A 27,077-nucleotide genomic window follows, 5' to 3' on the forward strand; every position below is an offset into this window, starting at 1 on the left:
TTATAAAACACAATTGTAGACTGTATTTAAATGTTATTTCGAATCCAAGAAAGTTATTTGTATCTATCTCAATATTAAGATTAAACAGCTATGAACAAAATATCAATATCTCGCTTTCGCAAAAAGAGACGTAATTCGGTACATCGACAAAATTACCTGCGATCATTCAGTTTAACACACCCTCGCTCTACGTGGGCGAGGTCGATAATCGGCATAAAAAAAAAAAAACGCTCAACCTTTATTTCGTTTGAAAAGAGAAAACCCGTTAGAGGTACCGTTTGCGCGATATCGAAGATATTCGAGGGGATCGAGAAAGGTGGCCAAAGAAACTCGAGGAAATCTACAACGAGAAAAAAAAATCGATCCAATTGTGAGAACGAGGTCGATGGACCTTTTAGAACTTACCATTCGGGTCGGTCTCAAATCTAACTCGCTGCTCACAAACGGATTCGTTTTTCTGGTTGGTTCTGTTTTTTTCATAGGACGCATGCACGCGAGATATGCGACGGGGTAGAAAGGATCTGTAAAGGGAGGAAAAAACGGCGTACGCGCGCCATTTTAGATCTTTTGTACGGGCATAGGTGCGCCTTGAGCAGAACGAAACGCACGGCCGTGGAACACGTACCGGGGGTTAATTCGAAAAACTCTTTGACCCCGCGAGAAAAACCCGACGACGCGAAGGGTCCTCGAAGAAAGAGAGAAGGAAAGAGGAAGGTAGATAAAGAAAGAAGAACGCGCCCGAGAGAGGACGTACGGGATTCGTGAAAGTGGGGGATTCATATAAAAATCGTCCCCTCCATCGGCACGCGTGCCGGTAGGTCCTTTCTATTCTTCTTGATATCCTTTCGGGGGCCCTTGGCCGGCCCTATACGCGCCCCGATGCTCCAGTCAGCATCCGAGCATGGAGGAAATCAGATCTCGGGCACGGCGATGAGAATCGTTTCGCGTCCCCCCGAATATCAAACGAAGGCGTCGTTTGCGAGAACGGGGGGTCCCGTGACTAGGACGACGATCTCGCGTCGCGTTCGATCGGATCCGCGATCGATTGATCTGGCGGTGAGTTTCGTTTTCGATAGGAGTGCTTGGATACATCCGAAAAGACGTAATTAATCGACGATGGCGCACAAAGGTAATTATGGCGGAATAAGTCTGGGCGAAAGAATCATCGGTAATATCGTGAGCGAGCGGCGCGTTATCTCTTATCAGTCGCGATTTGCGCAAGGTATAAGTACAGCGGCGATAACAAGATAACTCGCGCGACGAAGCGCAACACAAGGAACTACATGTGAACATGTGATTTTGCTACTGAGACGATTAGAGGCGGTAAACGCAACTTCGGAGAGTGGTTTCTCCTGTATGAATGTTATCACTGCGAATGTTCAAAGTTTCAATTTTGGTAGATTTGTTACGTCACTATTACGTGCATCACTACAACCTATGCTCTCGTATATCGATCTCGTATCTCGTGAACCAGTCCTAAGGATTTCCAAGATTATAAACGCAAAAATAAAGTCCGCTTTAGATGGCGACAAAATTTGAGAATAGAATTTCATTTATCTTTTTATTGCGTTGACAGAAGATTTGGCTGAAAAAAAATTCATACGTATACAAAATATATGTGTATTGTACAAATATATCCTAATACCTCTCTTCCTATTCATGCCCCCCTCCACACACACACACACACACATATATGTATGTGTATATATATAACAGATTTTCAAATAAAATTTATTTTCTAAGATATTTTATAATAAATTTGATAATGTTCAATAAAGTAAGATTTTTAATATTTGTTTATAAGATATCATGCGTGTTGCTTATTAAAAAAAAAAAAACTTATTTAAAGAAATAATTAAGTGTATACGGTTAAACCAAACACACTGTATCTACATGTATACATATACATATTTGTATCGCATAAAATTATAAAGAGATGTCTGTCCCTAATTTTGTCGCTATTTATACATAAATTATCTCGCGCGCTCAACGAGAATATATTATAAATTACGTCAAAAGCGTTATTCATTCTCGGATAGGTCGGAAAGCGTGAGATGCCGCGCGCCGATAAATGACGCGACGACGTTCTATTATGGATAAGGCTGGTGATATTTGCGATCGCGTCACGGATCTGTCCATCTTTGCCCGCGTCGATGCGAACGTGTGCCGAGAATCTATCCGTTTTCCCGATCGGTTTCGCTTCGAAGGATCGGCTGCCACACGTACGCGGCGTCCGATGCCTCCTCCGGTCGGCGAAGGAAATTGCCGCGACCCAATACTAATGGATAATGGAATTATTGGTTACGGTCGGAGCTCGCCCTGGGGATGATCGTAATTCGATTGTGTTCCGATGTGTCCTGTGGACGTTTTGACAGGACGGATGTCCTAACAAGGACACCGCCTCGGGATACATCTTCGCCCGTTTCTCTGTTTCTAGGCGATGTGCGCTCGCATAGGGTCGTTGCGGAAAAACATCGGCAAGCTGTCATAAACGTACTTGTCATTGGTTAAATACGATATAAATAAAGATGCAACGTTATGTAATAAATAATAAAATAATTAAGCAAGGATATGTCAAAGTATAATAATTTATATAATTAATTTTACCAACAAATCTAGATTTTTCTATTTAATTCGATTTTCAATTGATTCGAGAGCAAATAATTTTCTTTTTCGTCGATTATCATGTATCCTTCTTTTCAATTTTTTTTCAATTCTCTTGCTTAATTTAAATCTAATTAAAATTTGATAAGATTAAAAGAGTTAAATACATCTCAAAAAAATTGCAATCGTTAATTATCGCGAATCATAAAATCTGAATTGTACGATTTTCAAAGATCAGAGTTAGCTGCTACAGAAAAATAACCGACGGCGTCGTCAACGCGGACTATCGTCGAGAATCGATTCTCCGATTCGCCCTGGTGTATCTTGCTAAGAGAACATAAGAAAGAAAATTAATGTGGAAAAACTAATAAGACTGGGAACATTTTCTGCAGAGATTCCCGCACGCGCGTCCTTCTTCCACTCGTAGATGGAAATTGCGAGGACGCTGGCGACCAGGGGGCCACCAGGCTTGGTGATCGCAACATTACGGATGTATAGGCCAATTTGTAAGCAATCCAACTTACATTCGCCGGGCAATATTATATCTTAACGTTATCTCTCTTCTCGACTATATTCGCATTCTTTCTCCCCTCTTTCTCTTGTATACGTGGTCCTTCTGCATGCAACCGCGTTTTATGCCAGAGATAATTGTCATCAAAATCAGAAATGTGTATCGCGTTATACGCAGTTCGATATTTTAGCATTTTCATAATGAGGGCGAAAGTCATGTATCTCATTTTCTTAGAATAATTATTTTATTTTGTTGATAAATATTTCGTATCGATTATCGTGAAATAATTTTTCAAAATATTTGATGAATATTTTTAAATCAACTCTGTGCCGTAAATTATTTAAAATTCTTAATATTAATGCCAAATATTCAATGTCATATACAATGTATGTATTTTATATATAAAGAAAAATTTCAATGCAAAGAAATGACTTTATTAATAATTTCCTTCAAATTTTAACGCGTCGTAATTATATTTATAGCGATTATTTGTATATACTTTATATCGCGTTAGGAAATTTCTAAAAAGAGAGAACATTCGTGCAGGTTCGAATGGATAAACGCGATAATCAGATACATCTGATTAGGATCACAAAAAATGACACGGGGGTCCAGAAGACGCACGCGGATAAATAGGCGGGTGATTTATGAAGTGGCAAAGAGACACGTGTCTCCTCCGTTCTCCTCCTTCGCTCACCTTAAACTCGATGAGGCTGCCAAGCCTCCGGTCCTCGCGCTAGGGGTTACGGAAGGGTCTACCGGCGCTGCCGACAGTTTTGATCCAACATCTGCCCCCGAAAAAACAAAAGCCCATTGTCGCTAACGACCGGTCGCGCGTCTCTTGTTTCTAACCGAGCGCTTTTGAATCGTAGGCGAATAACGGATCCGAGAGTAGCTCGTCCATTCACGCTACTCTCCGCTCTTTCCTTTCGCTCTCGCTCGACCTCTCCAATCGTCGTATCCAGCTCGGCCGATCTTTTTTTCTCTCTTCTTCGCTAGCGACTGAGAATGAGACGTGGCCAGACGTTATATCATCGTCTCCGGGATTTTTATCGAAAATTTTATCGTCGTTTTTACCGTCGTTATTTTTACCGTCGTTATTCCGTTCCCTCCTTTTTTTCGTCTTCTCGACTGTCAGTCGAGGACAAGCTCGATTAAAATCTCGCGTTCCTACGAAGAATGCGGGACTCGATTGTCTCGTCCGAACACGAGTCTCGACACACCAAGACTTTGCGGACTTATCTCGCTTCCGGGTCATTCTTCCGGTGAAAAACGAGAAGCTGCAGATACATAGGAGCGACGAAAAAAAAAAACTCGACCGGATCGATTCTGAATAGTAAAAGGCTTCAAAGAACAGATTTTTATCGAAATACTTAGATTCGTGAAAATATTTTCTAATCCGTTGAAAAGAGTTCTTGGTCCGTCGTCAAGAAGGTACATCGAAATACAATATCGATAAAATGTTATTGGAATACAGCCGAATTATGTTTGCCTTTTAAAAAATGTTGACAAAATTAAACAAACACGATATATAATTAAAACGATATATAAATAAGTATTAGTTGAAGAATTTTATAATTATTCAGAAAATTTTGTCTCAATACAAACTCAATAAAAAAAACTATTTTACGTATAAGAAATAAAGTAAAACTCCCTGTGTATGAAATAAGTAAAGATTTTTCAAATTATGGAACCAATACGAGAAAATTGATCGCAAATTTAAGTTCGGCCCACCGATCAAGGGGTAACGCGGATTCTAAAGGGTTGAAACGCGCTCGAGTTTGCGCCCTGGCCAATGGTCAAGCGAGCTCCGCCCAGAAAGAATCGAACGCCGAGGAAAAGCGCGAAACGAACGAAGCAGGAGAGGCCTGGCAGTAGCCAGGGGTAAACAAACAGGGGTTGGCGTAAAGGTCGCAAAAAAGAAAGAAACCGCGCACAAGGACGAAAGGAGAGAACGGAGAGCATCCGAGAAGCGAGACGGAGATACGAAACAAGGGGAGAGGGAGAAAACTTCGAAGGGCGAGAACGACGGGAGAGGACGGGGGATTGGAAAACGACTGCCAAGACGGTGGAGGGTTTTTCTCGTTTTCGTCGCGAGCCTGGCAGCCCCATTTCGAATAGATATAGATACTCGACTCGTCGAGGGAAAGATCGATGTATGAAACTATTCCTGCCAATCTCTATGTTAATGCGCGAAACGTACGAGAGAATGGAGACGTAAGACGGTCGCGAGGACTGTTCTGCTGTAGTTTCTCCTGAAGGACACTCAAAAGTGAATTGTTGCGTCTGCGGCTGACCTCGCGGGCTCTCTGCCCCTCGGACGACGGTGAATTATAACGGTTGCGTAAGGGGAAATTAGTTCTGTTTGTTACGAGGAAAGTCCGCTCGCTCGGAATACTGTCTACGGCTGTTTATCGTCAAAAGGAAATTGCGCAGAAATCAGAAAAATTAAAAAAAAAGAAGTCGCTTTAATTCGAAACGAATTTTTATAGGAGATCGATATTTTTATTATCTGCGTTTCAAATATGATACTTTTATAATTTTTCACACCTGCTCGGATAAAAAAAAAATATAATAGCCGGAAAGAAACATTTTTTTCGAATTTATCGTCATTCAATTTCGCCGAAATAATAAATCTCTAGTTTTTATTTCATTAATTTAATTAATTTCCATTAACGAGTTTTTTACGACTATCGGCGAAACGAGTCGCTCACAGAGCCGTTCGTTTTGATATCTCATCAACGGGATTATAGCTGCAGCTGGTTAATAGGTAACGTAAATCGTAATGATTAATGTCCCATTGCGAATAATGCGCGAGACATATGTCTACATTTGATTATGCAATGGTATCTATAACACGTAAATATCGATAGTAATAAGCTGATCTGATATTGCTTTCACCATTCGCAGCCGGAGTCGGCGAAACGAATATAATTGAAAGGTTTCTTTGCGAGATATAATTGCAGTAATACGTTCCTATAACACACAATATCGTATACGACGAGATACTGCATCGAACGTAATATTTATAATTGCCGATGTAGGTACCTCGTTCTTAAAAAAAAAAAAAATAAGCTAAAAATATATCTATATATCCATATATTCTTTTATATAAAAACTCTTTCACAAAAATATCTGAAATCTTATCTTCAAAAATCGAAAATTGAATTTTATATCAATAAAAAATACGAATGTTATGTAGAAACCATCAAATCTAACCGATCGCAAGTAAATTACAATTGAATAAGAGAAGGAGTGTGGGAAACTTAATCAAACTAACTCGGCGTTCGCTTAATCAAAGTTCCAACCACCTCTGCAAAAGGAAACGCGCTGCTCTCTGTTACAGCGGAAACCTCGCAAGGTACTACGTCTCCAGACACCGTCCAATGCGGGGGCTGTAGAGCGTCCTACCCCCTCGGCGAGATCGTCCGGTTCATCGAGCACAAGGTCAACCACTGTCGCAGCACCCTCCAGGGTTGTCACAGTCCGCCGGCGACGGCTGCGCCGGAGGACTCCGATCCGGAGGACGCCCTCACCCTAAAGACCGTCGACCCGGATTCGAAGCTGAACTCGGTGCCCAGCATCTCCGCGCCCATCAACAAGAGGAGCGGTCGGTTGGAGAGTCCGCCGACGCCTCAAGGCCCAGGGCCGGATACCGGAAGTCCGATCGACCTCAAGGCAAGCGCCAGCTCGACGCCGAAGAGGCGAACGGAGGCGCCAGACGATGACAAGGAGGATCTTCCGAAAAAACTGAAGATCGAATCCGTGGATGCCGACACGAATACAGTCAATTCCGGTAAGTTTATTTATCGTCTTCCTCTCCCGCTTCGCCTTTTCGTCACTGAAAACAGTAACTTGCTTCGCACGCATTTAAATGTAAAGTAGTATCTTTTTTTAATCCTGAATATTCATAAAACCGTCATTTTATTATATTGGCAAATTTAGAAATTACAGCTTGCCTCGTTACAAAAATTAAAATTAAAAAATCCAACTCAGAGTTAAAATAATTTCTATAAAAACTACTCTTGTACTTTAACGCGAAATAATAATTTCATATATAAACATATATAAATGCTACTTTAATATATTCTACTGCAATATACATTTACTATATTGTGATATATATTTTCTATTATATACAAAAAAAAATATAATTCTGAAGCATAATAATATCTTTAAGATATATACATATATATTTATAGATAAAACTCTTAATTTTTTTGATTATTTAATATATTATACAATAACGTTAATGAGCTTGCAAAAGTTTTAATTTTTCGTATCAGAGTATTACTATTTTATTATTATTGTAACATATAAATATTCATGCATTTTATATTGAAATCGGTTGATTGACACGGTCGAGAAATGAGATATGCAACGCGATTTAGCCGCATAAATACCCGCGAGTTGATTGCGCTTTCCAATTTCGCGTTTCGTATCATAAATTTGAAATTTGGCAGCGACGATTCTAGAGCAACGGGAAAGTGTGTCAGGATTTTTCTTTTTTTCATCGCCATAAGTGTGCGTGAATCGAGGAATCCGTTTGTGCCGATCCGAAATCACATGCTGGTTTGGCGAATTGTCGGTTGCCCGAAGGGACGGGGGACGAGGGTGTTTTAAAGTACAGTTATAGGGGGCTGCCATGTGATGTCGAACCTGGCCGAGCGGATACGAACAATGGATCGGTGGATTCGATTTTTGAATTTAAACCACCCGCTCGGGGATTGGGGTGAACCTGCCCCTTCCCCCTTCCTCCCTCTTCTCTCGTCCTCTTTCTCTCTCTCTCTCTCTCTCTCTCTCTCCTTTCGTGTCTTGCCTCGCATCGTTTCTCTGACCCCCTTTGTTGAGAATTACATTGTCATATACGTCGAAGGGTTTAACGCGCGCGAGTGTCCTCAATCGTCGATGCGACACGTTGGATATAAAAGTACCACGTTATCTACCTTACGTTTGATTTCTTTGTATAAAACGGAGCTCGATCATGATCGAACTGACGATCATTCGATTCTCTTTTTGAGAAAGGCGATATAAAATATATTACCGCGGTTCACAAGAGAGAAAGAGAATTTTAGAAAAAAGACTTGTTTTCTTTTTTTCTTTTATCCAGTTTACTAAATCTTAAATTAATTCACACATGAAAGAAAATATATTACTAATACAATGATTAATTTCACAGTAACAATTTCATAATTAAACTATATGTATATATATAACCATGATATTTATTATATTAAAAATAAAAAAATGTCTACATGTATTTATTATTATAATTTTGAATAGTGAGACTCTATTGTGATTTCCAATTTCACACCGGTGGCATTCTTGATGAATCCACTGGCTTCTCCTTTGAGATTCTTATACAGTGCTTAACTGTGTAAATTGACGTAAGAACCTGCTTTGCAACGCAGAATGAATTTCATCCCTTTGCCTTCGATAGAACAGAGAGTCACCGCTCTAGCTCTTCTATTTTCCTTTATAATTAAATTATTTTCATCAACGTGTATGTTATTTATAAAAAGAAGTCTACATTACTTGTGCGGATGTACTTTTGATTATTTTCTGCTTTATATGTAAATTTCTTTTTAAAAATTCGAAGGAAATATTCGAAGGAGATATCTTGCTGAGAGAAGAAATTTTTATTACGAATAATAATCTCTATTTTAAAATTTCAACAATTGAAAAATATTTATTAATGGTGAATTTTTATTCTCAAAATAATAAAAGTTCTGTTCTCATAATAAAATTAGTAATTTTTAATTATACTGACTCTACTTATATATTTCTAGTGTGTAAATTTAATTATAATCATGATTTAAATATTAATTATAATTTAAGCAACTAATCAGATAAAATTTTTAACACACGCGTGTATTCGTCTTTCAATTTACACGAATGGAAAATTTTGCAGATCTTTTTTCAAATTATGGGGGGTAAATTTTTCGGGACAATCTGAACTTAAACTCCCAAAAATACTACATCCAAACATAGATATAATTAAATTTCTGTCGTCTCGGGAAACAAGGGCGGCCATCACGAATAAACATAATCGTGTCTCCCGAGAAGCAACGCATCAGCGGTCGTTCGTACACCGGTGTCTCTTTAAAGTTTCATCACGCTATGCGACGCTCACCCCAAAACCCTCTTTTGCCAACATGTTTCGGCAACGGAGAAAAAAAGAGAGAAAGAGAAAGAGAGAGAGTTAACCCTTTCCAAACTGGTCCGCAATCACTATAAGAATACACTCGCTCGTGCTCATCCCGTCGTTCGTCCGCCGGGGATATTCCCCGGTTAAGCCCCTTTTGTCGCCTTTTTTGTCGGATTTTTTGCTACCGGACAACCACGTCGAAAAGCCCAATTAGAATCGTCCTATTGTTCGGCCACGTGGTCCGCACGAGCCGTCCACACGAGAGCGTGTCCATACGGGCGGACGATGCGTGCGTGTTGCACGGTTGATTCACAGGGATTGCATGAGGACAGGTAAAGTAGCGCGTATCAGAAATGCACACGTGGGGTGGCATCGACAGGATGTGCTGGAACCCTCGGTATCTAGACCGTCGATGTCTTCCGTATAATTTTTGATATACTTTCCTTTTCCTTTTTCGACTATACGCGATTTGCGCGATACTCAGATTCAGTATCCTCGAAAATCGATAGGAGAATTTTCCAAAGAAAAATGCGAGACATATTTTCCGTCATTTTCGTCCAACTCGAATTCACGACAAAAATGCGAGTTTAGAAAAATCCGCGATGCAAGGGAAATTCGGTTATATACAGGAAAATAGAGAAGCACGAGAATGGAGTTACACCGCGTGTAAGAGAATGACGTTGGAGAACCGTGGGGGACAATATACGTTTCCGAGAAGGGCTGAAGGGCAAAGGAGCGGGCTGGGGGGGTGGAAGAGGGCGACGAAAGGAGAGCGATAATCCGTCGAAATTGACACCAGCCAGTGCTTCCCGGTGAGATGCAGATTTGATCTATCTGTCACGTTTGTCTCCGGGAATATTAATTCTCGTCCGCGGGTGAGGTTTTTTCCCGGCAGCTTTATGGCTCCTTTCCGATCCAACCCCTCCCCCCTTCTCTACTTCTACTAGCGGAGTCGACGACTTCCCGGACGACCGCCCGAGGTGAGCGGAGAATTGCTTGCGAATTGGCTGTCGCTCGGGGTTTCGGGGTCCTGCAGCTCTTTTTCGTCCTCCTTCCTTCCGTTCTTCTCTCGCGGAAGGAAGAACGCCGACAAGAACGAAACGCACAAGCAAAAAGTGACGTGTCGGAGACTTTTTCGGTCATATATTTTGCGTATCACCAGAGCCTGCTTGCATTTTATCTCGTATTTTAATACTAGTTTTTCAGCATTTTTTCGATGATTTAAATATGTAATGTAAATAACGCGAAATCCGATAAATCGCGCGCGCGCACACGCTTTTACTTATACGGACGAACATTCTTATTGTCAATGGAGATAGAATGACAGAATGTGAGAAGAATGGCATGCGCTATTATAAAAATCAACGTGGAAGCCTTCAGTATGGCGGATCCTCTGAAGAGGAGTTTGCTTCCGTTTCGACTGCTCCGGTTCATATTTTACCTTCTTTCTTCCTCGACAATGACAAGGTAGCTGCGTTCTTCGCTTCCTTTGCACTTACTTCGCGTACTTCACATAAAGGGAATCCCGCGAAAAAGAGAGAAAGAACGTCATCAAAGCTTACAAAGCAGCAGTTCAATATACGCGACGCTACTGCGACGCGTTTAAATTACCATGTCGAGTGGCTTTTTGATTAATTTTTTCCCTTACGTCCTCTACGTAAGGCGAGTCGACGTTTTTTCTCTCTTTTTCCGGTCTAACACTACAGAAAAGAAAATCGAAGTAGCTGTAAGAAAAGTCTCTAACGCTGAGAAAAATCGACAGCATTAAACATTAAATTCGAAACTCCTAATCTTGTCGTAGAAAAATGTCGCTCTTTTGCCTTTCGCTTTTATCAAACGTATATCAAACTTTTAATTCGGTTAATTTTGAAAATTATCTTCATTATGTTATTGAGATTTGAAATTACAATGTGCGAAAATTTAATTTTAGACGCTCAGCGACTATTGTCCCGCTTCTTTGTCCCAACTCATGACTGACGAAAGAAAACTCGGATAATAAACTCTTTTAATAAATTGAGACTCGGCCCTCGAAGGGTTAATAGCTCACGGTGATGCATTCGCGAGATTTGCGGTTTGGACGGACAAACTGAATAACGGAGGACATAAAGACTCCGTGAAGCACAGTCTGACCAATCTTTTCGCGGAACTATAGTGACCACAAGGAGTATGTTACGCGACCATTCCAATATTCGTTTAGAGAGAATGAAATCGCGCCGGTCGCTATATTCGCTCGATTTTAACGGCTTCGGCTCTTTGCCGCTCAACCCACCGCGACACTCTGCGGTGGGTTGAGCGAGTCGTAAATAAAAATTTACTGGAAAAGATCTGCTAGCTACGGTTACAGACACGATGTACACCAGATATTAATAGCGTGTGTGTATCATATAGATATATATTCAATCACAGAAACACACATCACAGAATATATTGATCGAAGCTGATAATTTTGTGTAGGTATGCGTGTATTTCAATATAATATATTATATATCATCAAATAATTATTACAACTAAGTTAGTTAATAATAAATGTTAATTTTTCCGCATTTTTATGAAATGATTTATTCCAAACGAAGACTTAACATTTTTGTTATTTTTTATATTATTTTTGATTAAAAATTTCCTTTCTGTTTTTATTTATTAATCTGTTTGGATAAGTGCCGCCGAATATTTCTCGTTACTGCGTGAAATTGATCTCAGTTGGTTATTTAATTAATGGGTCCAGTAAAATGATTAAAATCACCCGCAAACTACCCACCTGGACATGATCCGCTGCACGTTGTCCCTTTTAAGTGCAGCCCTTGTATCGACAACAAAGTGCATACGTCGCATACGTTGGCTAATCGATATTTTAATATTGTCACACGCCATTCTGGATTAAAGGCCTTTGTGTGTGTGTTGTGTGTATATATATATATATATATATGTGTGTATATTATGACGTCACTGGGCGGCAGATGTGTCCCGTCCAAAAAGATTTTCGAGAGCGCGGTACAGCGTCGCTTACACGATTAAAATTTGTTCACGAAAGCACGCATAATACTCTTGCAATTATGTGTATATGATTACAAATAATATTTAAGCTATTTCTTTGAAATATTTTTCAAATATTAATTTAAAAGTAAAAGTTTTAATTCTTGCTAATTAATATACATGCTTTTAGAGTTGTTCAATTATGACAGCTGTTTATATATTAATTTAAGCTTTAAGAAGTTAAAAGTATGAGAGAAATAAATAAATCTCTGAATAATATCTTGTAAATTTTAACAATATTTAAATACAATTAATTATCATAGTTATCATATAAAAATTCCCTTTTATTTACAAATTTTGTAAAAAATAGTTTATTTATTGACATCCGGAAGACAGACGATGAACAAAAAAGTATTTTCAAAAAAGCACTATATCAAAGGGAAGGAAGAGGGGGGGGGTAAATTCGTGTTAAGTCTTCCGTAAAAGGGTTGAAAGGAAGTATTCGTAGGATGACCAGGGCTCGACTCGTTGTTAAACAATGGTCTTCCAAACGATTTGTCCGTAAATGCAGGCCAATTTGTCGGGTAATTTGTGGAGAAAATCGTTCGGTCACTATCGTCGAATCTCATGTGCAGACATATTGTTCATTTGATTCCGCTGCCCTTTCTAAGCACGAGTCCTATTGGAATCTTTCAAACGTACTCCACTACTTGTATGTTGGCAAAAGTTTGCAGCATGTTGAATTTATATGTAGATTCATTTATTCGTTATATTATATTTGTTTATTTTTACGTACTTTTAAGGGCAATCAATCTCATTGAATTCCTAACGTAATATGTTATCTAAAAAAATCGAATATTGGCAATTGTGTTTTAATTTCCTTCCAACAGTACTGTTGTTAGTTTTCAACATAAAGAAAGATCTTTCAAAAAGAGCTTGTAGCAAAGAGTATGCTGTAATTTATTACGCAACATTGCATCGAAACGGTGCAATTGTGTAACGTATATTGAACTTTCCATTTATTCGATAAAAGAGTCGTCGTAAACGATATAGCGCGCGCATTCGCGTTTTCCCAGCCAGTCTGCCATTTTTCGCGGACACACGGCCATGAAAATCTGAAGAAATAATCCTAACGGATGGCCGCCCGCGAGGTTTGCATATGAAAAGCGCCCGGCCGTGAATCGATACACCTTTATTATGCCCGAGCACTTGCTTATCTCCCGCTTCTTTCCCTGTCTCGCATCTTTCCTCCCCGGGGAAGTCGGCAATATTTTCGACTTCCGGGGAAAGAAAAGAAGGCCCGGTCGCTCGAAGAAAAATCGAGGGAAAGCGGCGTGGCGAACGCCCGGAGCGCGAAACAATAATTGCCGAATTTTCGCGCTTCACCACTCGATGTCAATTTTGAAGACGACTCGACCTTCACTTTCTTTCTCTCTCTTTTATACGAGAGAAAGATTCTATTTTTCATTTTTTAATTTCTACTCTGAGTAGGTTTGTACTTTACCCTCGTCCCGTCGAAAGATCAGGTTATCGAGATGACTCGAAAAAAATATCAGTCTCGGAACTTTTGCCTGATTCGAGCGAATTGTCGGCTTTTCCTTGGTATTTTGATGAAAATTCCGCTCTATTTAAGAATTTCTTTTTAACTAAAGAAATTATACAAGTCGACAAATAATGAAAAATCCATTTTATAAAAGAAACTTAGACGATCTAAAAATATTTTATTGCATATTCTCATTCTTTTGCACGAATTTAATATTTTTCAAAATGTTACTAAATTACTATATAAAATATTTAATGTCTAGCATTAACAAATTACAACAAGTGTTGTCTCTTTCTAAAGAAAAAAAAAATAAAAGAATATAGGAAATGTTTTCAGAAAGACAAAATTTCAATTAAAAAGATACTTAAAAAAAAAAAAATAATACGGTTTAACTAAATAGTTCTTTGATCTTTGAAAGTAAAGAGTAAAGAATTATAATTAGAATTATAGTTACATAATTAAAATATATTTCATACTTTACATATACTACACGATCAACTTTGAACGAGACAATTTCTCAACTGAGAAAATCACGAAGATCTCTCGCGTCTATTCCTCCGCGATCTTTGCGCCTTGTTCGTCCGCGACTTTCTCCTCGCTCTTTTCAACGACTAAAAAAAATCGCGTGCGTCAATGAGATTGCGACGATCGTCTCCCATGCGACGCTGCAAGCGTAATCTTGGTGAAAGGTCAGCAAGATGAGAAAGAAAAGTCCCGCGCCCACTATCGGGTTCGTTATTCTACTTAGCACCTTGTTACACGCGACGAAATGTGTTCTATTGTGTATTGTCGCGAGATAAACTATCATTTATCCGACGTCGACGAGTTGTTCCTAATTTTATTTAAGATTCATTGTCTTCATATCCTGCTAGGGCCGTCATCGGACGATCTCTCAAAGCCACGCATTTCTACGAGCTACTCTGAGTAATTTCACGTCAATGTTGCAATGTAAAATTACGATTATATTTGAGGCAAAGAATTGACTGTAAAAATGTTGAAAATATTTATGACATTCGGATTATGACGTGCGGATTGATTAACATATTTTTGCAGTGAAATTTAAATATGATGAATAAACTCAATATTTCTTAATCAAAATAAAAAAAAATGTTTCCAATCATACAAAAAATATGCCTCGATCCGACGACTGTTCGGCTTTAAGACGATCTTGAAGCTTCGTACAAACAAAGATCGCTCTCTATCCCGAACGGCCATTTAATTAGGACCACTTTATTTTACTGCAGTCTTTTGTCTCTCCGTCTTGCCTTGCTGTTGTCGCGAGGCAGTGAGGTATAATGGGGAGGAGAGGGCGAGTCCTGAACTTTTTAATCTCTTACAAGAGCAAGTACTACCTCTCTGTCTGCTACAACGCGCACGTATTTATCTCGTCTAAGAAGTTTCTTTCGAACAACGTTGCGTGCGTATTTATTTGTCAGACTGCGGGATTGCGTTCGCAAATTCGTCAAGTCCGATCTTTGCCGAATTGAAAGAGAAGGGAATCCGTCCGAATTAAAAGAGAAAAGTTTTGTAGCTAAGATGTTTTCTTAGTACGGCTAGAATGTTATTCTATAAAGATTGTGAAAAATTATTTTCCATATTGCGATAAGCCAAAATAGAATATCTCATTTAGATTTAGAAATTCATTCGCTCATTTAGATGTAGAATTTTTGAAATACTGATATTTGTAATGAATAATGTTTTATGTAAGATGTAATAATATTAGAGAACAATAAATACATTTAAATTTTTAATATTATAATGTCGATTAAGTTCAAAAGTACACATCGTAAAAAAATATTTCCATAAGAATGATTAATCGTTATCTTAGGCAATTCCGTAATGTTTCTCAAGACGTGAATTTAAGTTTTTTTTTCCTTCCTCGGGGAAGGACCCTAACGTCCGGCGTTACGATCCAAGAGAATATGCTTCCCGGGTAATGTTTCGCGGGTAATGCTTTTACTCGCAAAGCGAGGGTCGTTCTTAAGCACGTGGCGCTTGCATCCTCGGTCTGTCACTTCTCTTCCTTTCGTCCGTCTCATCTTGTCCTCGCCGTTGGGGCGACGTCGAATTAATAAAATCCCACGGATTCGCCCCAAACGTCCACGACGCAGCGAATGTCGTCTACCGGGCTGGCGTGAAAAATGGGATGAAAATCTGATATTCCGGATTAAAAACATTGAAATTCAAAACCCGTCCCTCCCGCGTTATAAGCTCTCGCGCGCGCCATAAGGGGGAAGGAGGGTCGAGAAGTCGTTAAGGGTCAGTTTCAGCCGCATGCCGTGGTAACCGACCGCTCTCCCTTCCTCCCTCTCCCTTTTCGAGCGTCGTTCGACGAGGATATTATTTTTAAGCCCCCCCGCAAGTCGTCGGACCGAACCGCAATTTGACACAGACGCGCCGTTTGAATTCCGAATTGAATCGGTCGGGGCCGATCTCCGCCGGGTCTCGATTCCGCGAAATTAAGGGTGGTTCGAAAATTGATAGCGGGGCTGGGGGGCGTGCGCGCGAATACACACATGTAATGTGCGTGTGCGAGCGTTTTACGAGCTGCCGTCACATGCTCGTGAAATCACCGTGAAGTCTCAAATCCTCCATTGTTAGATTATTACGATATATATCCAGAATCTCTCTTACAATCAACTTATTCGCACTTTTAATCCATCGAATTATATCCTGATTTTATCAGCGTAGCTCCCTCTCGTTTTCCCTTCTTTTAAAATAAACCTCAATTTCTGAAAAGTTGATAAAACTTTGATGTTTTATCTTCATGACATTTTTTTAATTTCCCTCCTTTCAGAAACAATAAAAAAGTAAAAATTAAGTGAAACATAAAAAATACATATTGTATAATAAATTAATATTGAAAAATATTAAATAATACACTATATATGTATATTTAAATATACGTGAGAAAGATTAATTAAAACAATTAATCATGAATTCATCTAAATCTGCAATACTTTATAAACTCACTAAAATTTATACTTAAATTCTAAAAATTAGAACGAAATTGCGCTACGACAACAATGACTCTTAACCATCGCGATATTCGTATATCTGTTTCAGAGCCAAGATATCTGCACTGCTCGCAATGTTCCCGGCGATTATGCTCGGCATGGGAGCTTCTTCAGCATGTACAGACCATGCACGGCGCCCGTCTCTACTCCTCCTCCTCGTCAACAAACTCGTCATCGAACACTCCGGCACCGAGTCCACCAACGCCTACGCCGACGCACACGCATCATCTTAGCCCGCCAAATCACCTGAATCTTAGTGGCAAGTCCACCGGAAGTTCCTCGGCGGCAAATTCATCGGGCGGTACGAACACGAGTGGCAGTAGCGGTGGCCGGCAACAGCTCCAGACCTCGGCGTCCCTGGTGGGCGATCCTCTGCACAGTTTTTTGAGGCTACCCCAGCACTTGGAGCGAAGTTTCCCGCCTATGTTCAGGCCCGATTTCCTCACCCTGAATCCTCTAGCAGGGTACAGAGGTCTGCAGGAACTGCAGACGGCCACGAGAAATCTGCAGAATCTGGGCGACCCGCTTCGCGGTATGGACGGTTTGAATCTGGGTGATCCGTTGGTACGCAGCTCACTGGACTCGCTCAACAACGCCCGGAATCTCGCAAATTTGGCCGAACTGTCGCACGGCCGAAGCCTCGCTGGCCAAGCACATCCACCACCACTCGAAGCGAACCTGGATTTTTACTCAGCGCGCCTAAGGAGCCTCGCTAATCCGTCCTTAGGCGCGGCTCCACCTACACCTAGCGGTAACCCTACGACAAATCCCCCTCCTCCGCCGGTACCGCCGGTACCATCGGTCCCCATCGCCAGTAATATTGTACAGCCGCAGCAACAGCAGCAACAACAACAACCGCAACAGCAACAGTCGCAGTCTCATTCTCAAGCTCATTCGGTGGAACCACCTAGTCCGGCCTCGGTCAATCCCACGAATCTAAGCCACGGCAATCATCAGAAAGAAAATTCGCCGCCCTGTTACAGTCAGAGCCCGGTGGGTCACCACAACAACAATAATTCGACCGACAGCGAGAAGACAAGCCCGCCAGTAGCTTCGACGCCGATAATTACCGATTCTTCGTCGGAAACAGTTTACACATGCGAGGTCTGCGACAAGAAATTTCGCTTCCAATCCAATCTCATCGTTCATCGTCGCAGCCATCGAGACAAGGAGAGGCAGTACCGAGAGCAGCAAGACAGCACGCAAGATAGTCAGAGCACGCCGACGAAGTGCGAAGTGTGCGATGTCGAGGTAGCGAGCTTCACCGAACTCAGGAAGCATATGAGGAAGGAGCATCAGGAGCATCTAAACTCAGCTGCCAGTCCACAGGGTAGCGTCGAAACGGTGCCGGACGACGGGTCCAGCTGTGACGAGAACATGGATCTGGATGAGATGGAGGAGAACGAGCAAAAAGCCGAACGCGAAGATGTAGAGGAGAACACACCCGAAGATTTGACGATGAGCACCAATCAAGGGCAAAGCGGCGAGGAGAGCGGAGGTCGAGTGGAAAAACCGGCCAGTTTGGTGGGCGATCTCATGGAGAAGTTCGGGCTAAGTAACATCGCTCAATACTCTGAGGCCTATCGACAGGCGCTGCAAGAGAATCATCGCAGTGGCTTCCTCAAGACCGACTCATCTTGTAATCTCGCCAACTCTCTGAATAACAACAAAGAGAAGGAGAGCGCGCTCACCCACAAATTTCAACTCCTCGACGACGCCCAACATTTTTTCCGGCCAGGGGTTTCCGAGATCTTCGGGGCCGGACTTTGGCGGTCTTTGGCTACCCAGTCCGCATTATTTGGAAAACAACGAATTCCGTAAGGCGTCCAAGGCAACGACGTCCAGCCTGGCACTTCAGGGCCTGCCAAGCCCGTTGTTGAAGAAGGAGCGAAGCGGCCGAAACGATACTTGCGAATATTGCGGCAAGGTCTTCAAGAATTGCTCGAATCTGACGGTGCACAGGCGATCGCACACCGGCGAGAAGCCGTACAAGTGCGAGCTCTGCTCGTACGCCTGCGCTCAGAGCTCAAAGCTAACCAGGCACATGAAGACCCACGGCCGACACGGCAAGGACACGTACAAGTGTCGTTTCTGCGAGATGCCATTCTCGGTGCCAAGCACACTCGAAAAACACATGAGAAAGTGCGTGGTGGTGGTGCAGCAAGGTCCAAAGCTGGATATACCATACCCGGTGATTAAGGACGAGGATTCTTCACTAAGCAGCCAGCTCAGTAAGGATACTTGATCCTGGAACGGAAGCCTACCGCCGATCCCGCCGCTATGGCCGCACAGGCCGCCATATCCGGTGTACTGAAAACAGGGAGGAATATTCCTCCTCGGCGACCTCGAGAAAGGGTGAGACACATCTGACAATCTGAATCGCGTAGGATTGGCTCATCGAGATTTCCACTGCGCGACTTTAGAAGCATCTCTCGCCGCAAAGTATCAGAGGTCACCTCTCGGGATTAGGAGAGGTGGTAGGTCGATGCGTGATCTCGAGAATCTCTCGACCGAATGGCCTGGAAACGGCTCAGAATTAAAAAAAAAAAAAGCAACGGGACGATGTGAGGAAGCTGGGAGTTTTGACTGGTTCGAGGAAGAGAGGATCCTCGTTCGATTGCGAGGACTGGACAAAGCGCAAAGGCGGCGTTCACGTGACGGAAAAACAAGGAGACAGTATAAAGAGAAAAGGTGCTTGATGAGAAAAAAGAACTTGCTCCGCGTTTAACTCACTAAGAAAACGAACAAATGGTTACCAGTTTGCGAGTCTCAGCACAGCTATTTAAATTATGTATCGCTATAAATAGTTATAAATAACGCGGAAACAAAGACACTATATAAATATAAATCTGCATATATATATATATATATATATATATATATATATATATATACATACATATATAAATATATGAAAGGCAGATACAAATATGCAAAATATAAATATTATAAATAAGATAACGAACATGTAAGTTCGTGACTTTATTATCGCATTTGAAGATTATTTATTTAATAATAGATATATATATATACATATTGTATAACGTAATATATATGTATAAATATATTATGGAAACTTTCAAAACTCGCCGTGTATGTAAGTATACTAGAAAAACGAATCGGAGTGAAGTTCTTTTTGTACATTGCACAATGTACATTGCAAATCGCTTCGTAAGAACGTGTCAATGGAACCGACGCGTCTTTTTATTTCGAAAGCATCGATTTACTTAGCCCGTAAGAAGAATGGCGACTTTGATGATCCTGTGTATATATAATATATATATATATATTTAAAAATGCATCGATATTTGAGAAAAACACACTGTTATATATATATATATATATCAATACTTAGAATATCGAAGAAAAAAAATATCCGATTAAGGTAATATATGAGAAGCTAGTATCTTTAAGCTCTAGCTCAATCCTATGTACAATGTATTATATCTATTATCGGCGATTCTATTATCTTTATTAATATTATTATTGCCCTCATTATATATTGCCTTTATTATTAATATTATTATTATTGTTTTGAAACATGATTATTGTAATTATTACTATTATTGCTATTATTATTATTAGCATTCTATTATTATTACGTTTGTCACTATTATGATTATGACGGTTGCACAGTGAGTTCAAAAGCGCCGCTTTCATTATTTTATTCCGATATTAAATTATTATCGCAGATGTTTTTAAAGATTAAGAAAATGCCAAAGTTGTTTAGGTTTACGGCCGTTGATTTTGCGTCGCGCGCGACGCGTCCGTCGTTTAATTAATCGAGCCTGCGGCTCGAGAATCCCGGGGGAAGAAAAAAATATTTCCAATTGCGAAAATTCCTCTCCTTCGACGGCCACTTCGCACGTCGGGGCCTATCATCAGCGCGCTTTGTTCGTTGATTATATTTATTGCCGTCACGGCTGATCGGATCGCGTCCGGCTTTCGCAGGATTGATACCGTACGTTGATCCTGCGAAGATCGTCCCGCGGCCAAACCCGAGGCGCAATCAGAATCGAATTTCCGTTTTCTCTCGTCCTCGTCTGAAGACTGAAGCTTTCGAGGGCGACGTGACGATCGTTTTTCAAGTTTTTGCGTTCCATTTTAAATAGCGAAATAATATTTTTTTTTTCCTTTTTGTTTTCCTCAACGACGCTTCGTCGACGTAAACGTTTTCGAAGGGAACTGTTCCTAAAGAGATATATATATATATATATATATATATATATATATATATATATATATATATATATATATACGTAGACAGTAAGGTTAAAGAAATAACTTTGCGATGCGTGAGATATGAATGTGAATATCGATTGCGTGTCTCCTTGTGATTTTATTGTGCGTGTTATCCTTCTCGTTCCGGGGATGAATGTTGCGCGTGTGTGCGTGAAAACGAGAAAGCATAAAGGCGATTAAAAAAAAAAAAAAACTCATATCAGATAGTTCTCTCAATGTTAGACGTGTACGGTTCTAGATAAAAAAAAATCTCTCGTTATCTAGTTAAAAGTTTGTTAGATCGATTCCAAAATACGTACATGCCAGGCTCCGTGCGTTTATACGACATACTGTAAATAATGGCACTGCCCGTAGCGATGAGATCCGAAAGCAGAGAGAGAAAGAGCCGCGTCGTCGAAAAGTTGTTTAATGATTATAACAGGAACAGAAAAAAAGATAAGTTCAACGCGGTGATTTTTACTTTTTCTCATATAACGACGCGCTCCGTCATTCGCGACTTGATCGAAGGCGATGAAGATACGAGAAAAGCAATCCTTTCTCGAAAATTTGCAAGAACGAGAATAAAGAGAAAAAAAGTGAAAGAGAGAAGTTTTTTTTTGACGGAGCGCCGTGTGTGTAATCGACGAAATAAAAAATCCTGCGGCACATCATCAATACTTTGATTTCAAAAAGTTCTCCCTCCTACTCTTCTTGCCTTTCTTGTTCGAATTCATCCCACATAGGACCAAGTTCCCTGCCACATCGAAACAAAGGAGTGACACATGCAAATCTCGCGGCGGGCGATCGGGCCGGCGGGACACGACGAGGACGAGAGCGAATTTTTATGCGAAGAATATTCTCGCGTTAGGGACACGACAAGACACTATAGACGCGATGAATGGTAATGCGAATCTAGCACGGAAATTGCCACGGCAATTTTTCCTGCTCGACTCGCACCAATCACAGAATATTAGCGTAAAAAAAAGGAATCCACAAAATATATGATATTGCACAAATTTTCCTCAGTATCTCGATTAATTGACATAATAATTAATTAATATCAATCCCGTCGTGTCTCCCCCGATTGATTTCTAATATTTCTACAGGGTAAATCATGTAAAATGCTAAAAGATAATCCCAAAACACAAACGTCAAGAGTATAGTCGAGCGAAGTATCTAGGCAGTCTATATAATTTAAAGCTACGAAATATTTCCTATAATTATAATAAGAGAACGAGCACACACAGAAGAAGATCCATACACAAAGTCGATTATCGGGAGAGAAAAAGACGAACGATAATATCGTAGCAGGGAAATTGGATTTTTAGGAAATCTTCTGATCCAGGGTAAAATATAATCCGAAGCTCGGTTTCTAGGGACAGAATGTGACCGGGTTAAACCTGGCATTGAAACACTTTTAACCGAGGATCGACATTAAGGCAATACAAAGAAAAATAAGAAATCCAGGCGTCTCCGAGAAAATTCCGGCCAAGACTTGCGACAAACATTGGCCGGGCTTTCCTCGCAGGGGTCCCTAATTGTAAACATAGCAGATATGGTGTATGTCTTGTGCGATTCAAATAAACGACATTGTTTTTAAATAATTTACATGACTTTTATCAAGTTTTCTACATCTCTCCCTCCATCGATTGCCATTGATTATTTAACAAACTATATATAACATTCGTACATATTTATATATATCTCTCTCTCTCTCTCTTTCAATGAGAATTTCCTCTTTAAATAAATTATTAAAAAATGTCCATGAATATGATTTCTCTCGTGACTAAGATTTCAGATTTTTGAAAAATAATTTAAAAACTAGCATTGCAACTTTTTTTAATTTTCAGCATTAGAAAATTTCAAAAATAATAATGAGAGTAATAAGTTTATATATAACACTCCTTCATCAAATTCTAAAAAAAATCATAATTTTCTGATGACATTTTGTGACATTTTTTTATTCATATTTGTAAAATTATAATTGAATATATATATTTGATAGATAATATGACTGATAAATTATGGGAAACGAAAGATTCCCGCAGCCATCGGTCTACGCCATTATTCGTTTCCGATACGCTTCTATGTCAGGCGTAGAAAGCTCGTTACATAAATTGTTTAACTCGTCATCGAGTCACTATCATTCGCCGCTTATTACATTGCATAATATATTTCGCAATGATTTAAAACTCGATTAAAATCGATCTATCGCGCGTCAAATTTTATTTAAAAACAAAAAAATATTTGCACAATTTTTTATTTATCAAAAAATATAATATAAATGTGTGATTCAATAAATCAGTTTACAGTTTTACTTAATTTTAATTTGTCTATTCTGTTATAATTAATGGATAAAAATAATAATATACAGAAACATCCCGTACTGTCTGATTTTTCATTTATACAGTTATCGTTGAAGATTGTACCTGTTTAGTAAAGAATCCTTTGTGCCATCTAGCGTGAAGGTGTAACAATACAAATGAAAACTCAGGTGAGAACAATCATGTTGAACCGAGAAGCGAGATAAATATGCTTCGTTGCATGTTGGGTTGCCCTACCAAAGGCTGTCTAGTTAATTCATATCCCGTTTCGTTTGTCCTTATAGAAAGTGAACTTCAAAGACTCCTTTTTTCCCTTTATTTTTTTATATATTTCAATAACTTTTACTATCAAAGTATGAATCATTTACGTATCAAATATATTTTCAATGGATCGATAATATAAAACGAGCCATACATATAATATCAAATAAAAATTGTGATAAATGCCATGATGGAAAATGGAATTTAATTTTATTAAGAGAAAGATGTATTTAATTAAAGATATAAATATTTTTTTGTATATCGCTAAAAATATTTTAATTTCCGATATCAAATAATTTCCTAAATCTATTATTTTTGCACAAAAGTGGAATAACAACAAATTATCCAATAAGATTATTATATGTCAAATTTTAATAAATTTATAAACTAATTAATTAAATAAACATTTAATTCAAGAATTTATTGGAAAAAAAAAATATTTTAACAGATGTAATTCTGGTTGCAACTGGAATTAATATTTGTGTATTAAAGTAATAATTATCAAAATTTTTTTCGGATTAAAAATCATGATATAATAAAATGAAAAAGTCACTTTCGTTTCCTATCCATTTCGCAGACGTAAAATATTACGAAATATGTACTCGATATTATCGCTTTCCACCCCATTTTCGTTTGCTCTGCTTTCGCATTGAGATCATTCCTGAGCAGATTCCTCGAAAACCTCAAGCGAAATATAGATCACGAAGTCCGGGATCTACCGTCAACATCAGATTAATCCGCCGCTCGGTAATCGAGTGAATGAGGGAGGGAGGGAGGGAGAGAGACGGAGAGAGATAAAGGGAAGGAACATAGCTTTCAGAGCTTTCTCGGTACACGTCTGCCGGTCTCACAGTCCCTGTTTCGCGGCAATCGACTCGGCGGGAGCAAACAGCGGCATCAGAATGCAAAGTTAGGACAATGCCGTTAATTTTTGGTCGGCCCCCATTGTTCCCTGGGCATATTCATCTGTCAACTGGCGAACCGACTTCTGACACATTCTGCAGTCGACGCATTCGCGCGATCGAGTCGAAAGGACGTCCTGCTCTAAACCGCTTCCTAATTCCCTCGACTGTGACATATCCCCGTGCATTTCGCGCACAATGTCAAAAATTCTGTCTAAAATGAGCCTCTGGAAAAAAAAGAAAGAAAAAAAAAATTCAAGCCGATCCCGCGACAGCGAGCCCCCGAGAGAGATAAGTTTCCACGAGCGATCGCGGTCAATAGTTTCGCCAGTCTCTTCGGACCGTTCTGAATGCGTGTTAACTATGATGACGTCACTACAATGGCGAACACTAATCTGCACGTCAGAAACAGAGATGCCCCTGCATTCACTCCCTCCGCCAACCCTTTCCGCGGCGCCGCTTTCGTCCCTGATCTGTCGGTTTCCCGGACAAAATATGTCAAACACTTGCACCTCCCTCGAATTCTGTTACGGCCATTTCCGCGTCATAAATAGCAGAGATTTATTCCTATCGCAATTTGTAATCGTATTCTATCTCAATGATTAACAAATAATGACAAATCGCAAAATCGCCATAATAAAATCAATATGAAATCGCGAAGGCATCGCGTGATGTCTCGCAGTACTTTTGCAAATTTATTAAACGTCATATTAAATAATCGTTTAATACTGAATTAATACTGAATTGCAAAAAATATTTTCCATATGTCTAATATGAAATTAAATATAAATACTTGAACAGGAGACTGTGTATGGACCGATACGCATCACCTGCTTTTTCTATTTCTGCAACGTGTGACATTTCTTAAGTATAGCTCCTACCAGTACAATACGAAATAAAATATTACTCGATGTGAATTAATTATGTTAATTGACTATAACAATAAATGCATCTGTCGAGAGTCTCGTTGCATGTAAATACATTTACGTTCATAAAATAATTTCGTCGAAGCAAATAATTTCTAATTCGTGTGCGCGCCAATATGGTCGTGAAAACCTTGTCATTCCCGTTTCTCGCACCCGTAGCACCCAAACTTGAGAAGCACCGATGCAATACACGGTTGCCTGCTAATAGGGGATACAGTCTGATGTAAAACTACAAGTTGCAGAGCGAGCTTTGAACGGGGTTTCTATACACCCTGCAGCGAAAGAGACTCATACCTGTTAGCGTAGAGGCCTGTTGCAAGCCTGGCCACTGCATGCTGGCTGATAAACTGCTTCTTATGCATTAATCGCAATTATATTTCAGGCAATATCATTCTAAAATCATAGCTTTAAACATTTACAAATTTATAATAAAAAAATAAAAATATTATATCATATATGTAAAAATATGTATCATATATTATGTATTATACACATAAAATTATGCAAACAATTTTTGTAAAATATAATAATTTAAATAATGTAAATACATTATAAAAATATTAAAATTTCTAAAAAACAAAAAATTTATAGACTCATAAAGTTCATTTTTAGAAAAACTTTTTTTATTCTGCCGCAAAATTTAATTGCACATTTTGTCCTTATTAAGAGTTTATCAATGTTAAATAATTATAATTTTTAATTGCAACATTGAAAAAGTCCACGTAGAAAGATATATCCAGTAAACAAATGAATAATTAACCAGTTATAGAGCACTAGGACAATTTCATTAAACATAATGGCTCTTTATCGTGCGTTACCCGCAGTTATTGTCTCGGTGTTGTCATCTCGCAAAATTTACAATTTTAATTTAGCGAATCGCTCGTAACCCGAGACGAAAATCTCGCGGGTAACGCAAGGTTAAGGGAGACCGTGAAGCTCGAAGTTTGTTAGATCGCGGAATTAGTCGGCTGTTAAGCCAGATAAGCAGTCAACATGGACGAAAACAATTGCGCCGGATTAGCCGGGATACTCCGACGACGGCGGCGCCTCATCCTCGGTCAAAAGATTAAGTAATGATCATTCGTCTTCCGGTTAAAGCGGCCGCGCTTCGTATATATTGCCTCCCGTCCATGGTGAAAGAAAAAGAAGCGCAAAAGAAAAAGAGAGAAAAAGAAGGCATTTTATCTCGCGATATCTCACTTGGTGAGATCTCGCGGAGTTACTCTCGAGCAAATTTGTCGAATTATCTTATCGTTGAACATCTCGTTGTAAAACGAGAGAGAGAGAGAGAGAGAGAGAGAGAGAGAATCTAGCACCGCGCGATGTCGAATTAATTTCAATCTCATTAATGCCGATACTTCACTCGCAACCGTCCCTCTCGGTTTCCCGATAAAGAACCGGCGGAGAAATATTGTCGAGCGGGGTTCTCTCGATCTCGCGGCTCCTCTCCTTGAATTGAACGAATTAAATTCCTAGATCAATTACACTCGAATATTCCAGTAGCGCGCGTCGTTCGGATGTAGAATAAATATTTATATATCTTCGATCGCAAAAATCAATAGCGTAAAATTTATCTTATTGCCATAAAACACACACGCGTCTAAATGTGACACTGTATACATTCCACCGTTATCAATTATCAATTTTTCA

General features: G+C 39.6%; 1 protein-coding gene across 1 annotated transcript in view; it reads left to right on the forward strand.

Annotated features, from left to right (window-relative positions):
* Positions 1–22,622, forward strand: part of LOC126857565 (B-cell lymphoma/leukemia 11B) — a 127,752-nt gene extending 105,130 nt beyond the window's left edge. The window contains 3 exon segments of the mRNA XM_050607142.1: positions 6,462–6,911; positions 16,843–18,478; positions 18,480–22,622. Of these exon segments, the coding sequence (XP_050463099.1) occupies positions 6,462–6,911; positions 16,843–18,478; positions 18,480–19,038 (2,645 nt within the window). The 3' untranslated portion in view covers positions 19,039–22,622.
* Positions 22,623–27,077: the final 4,455 nt, after the last annotated feature.

This window comes from Cataglyphis hispanica, chromosome 22 (assembly GCF_021464435.1).
Source record: "Cataglyphis hispanica isolate Lineage 1 chromosome 22, ULB_Chis1_1.0, whole genome shotgun sequence".
Taxonomy (NCBI): Eukaryota; Metazoa; Arthropoda; class Insecta; order Hymenoptera; family Formicidae; genus Cataglyphis; species Cataglyphis hispanica.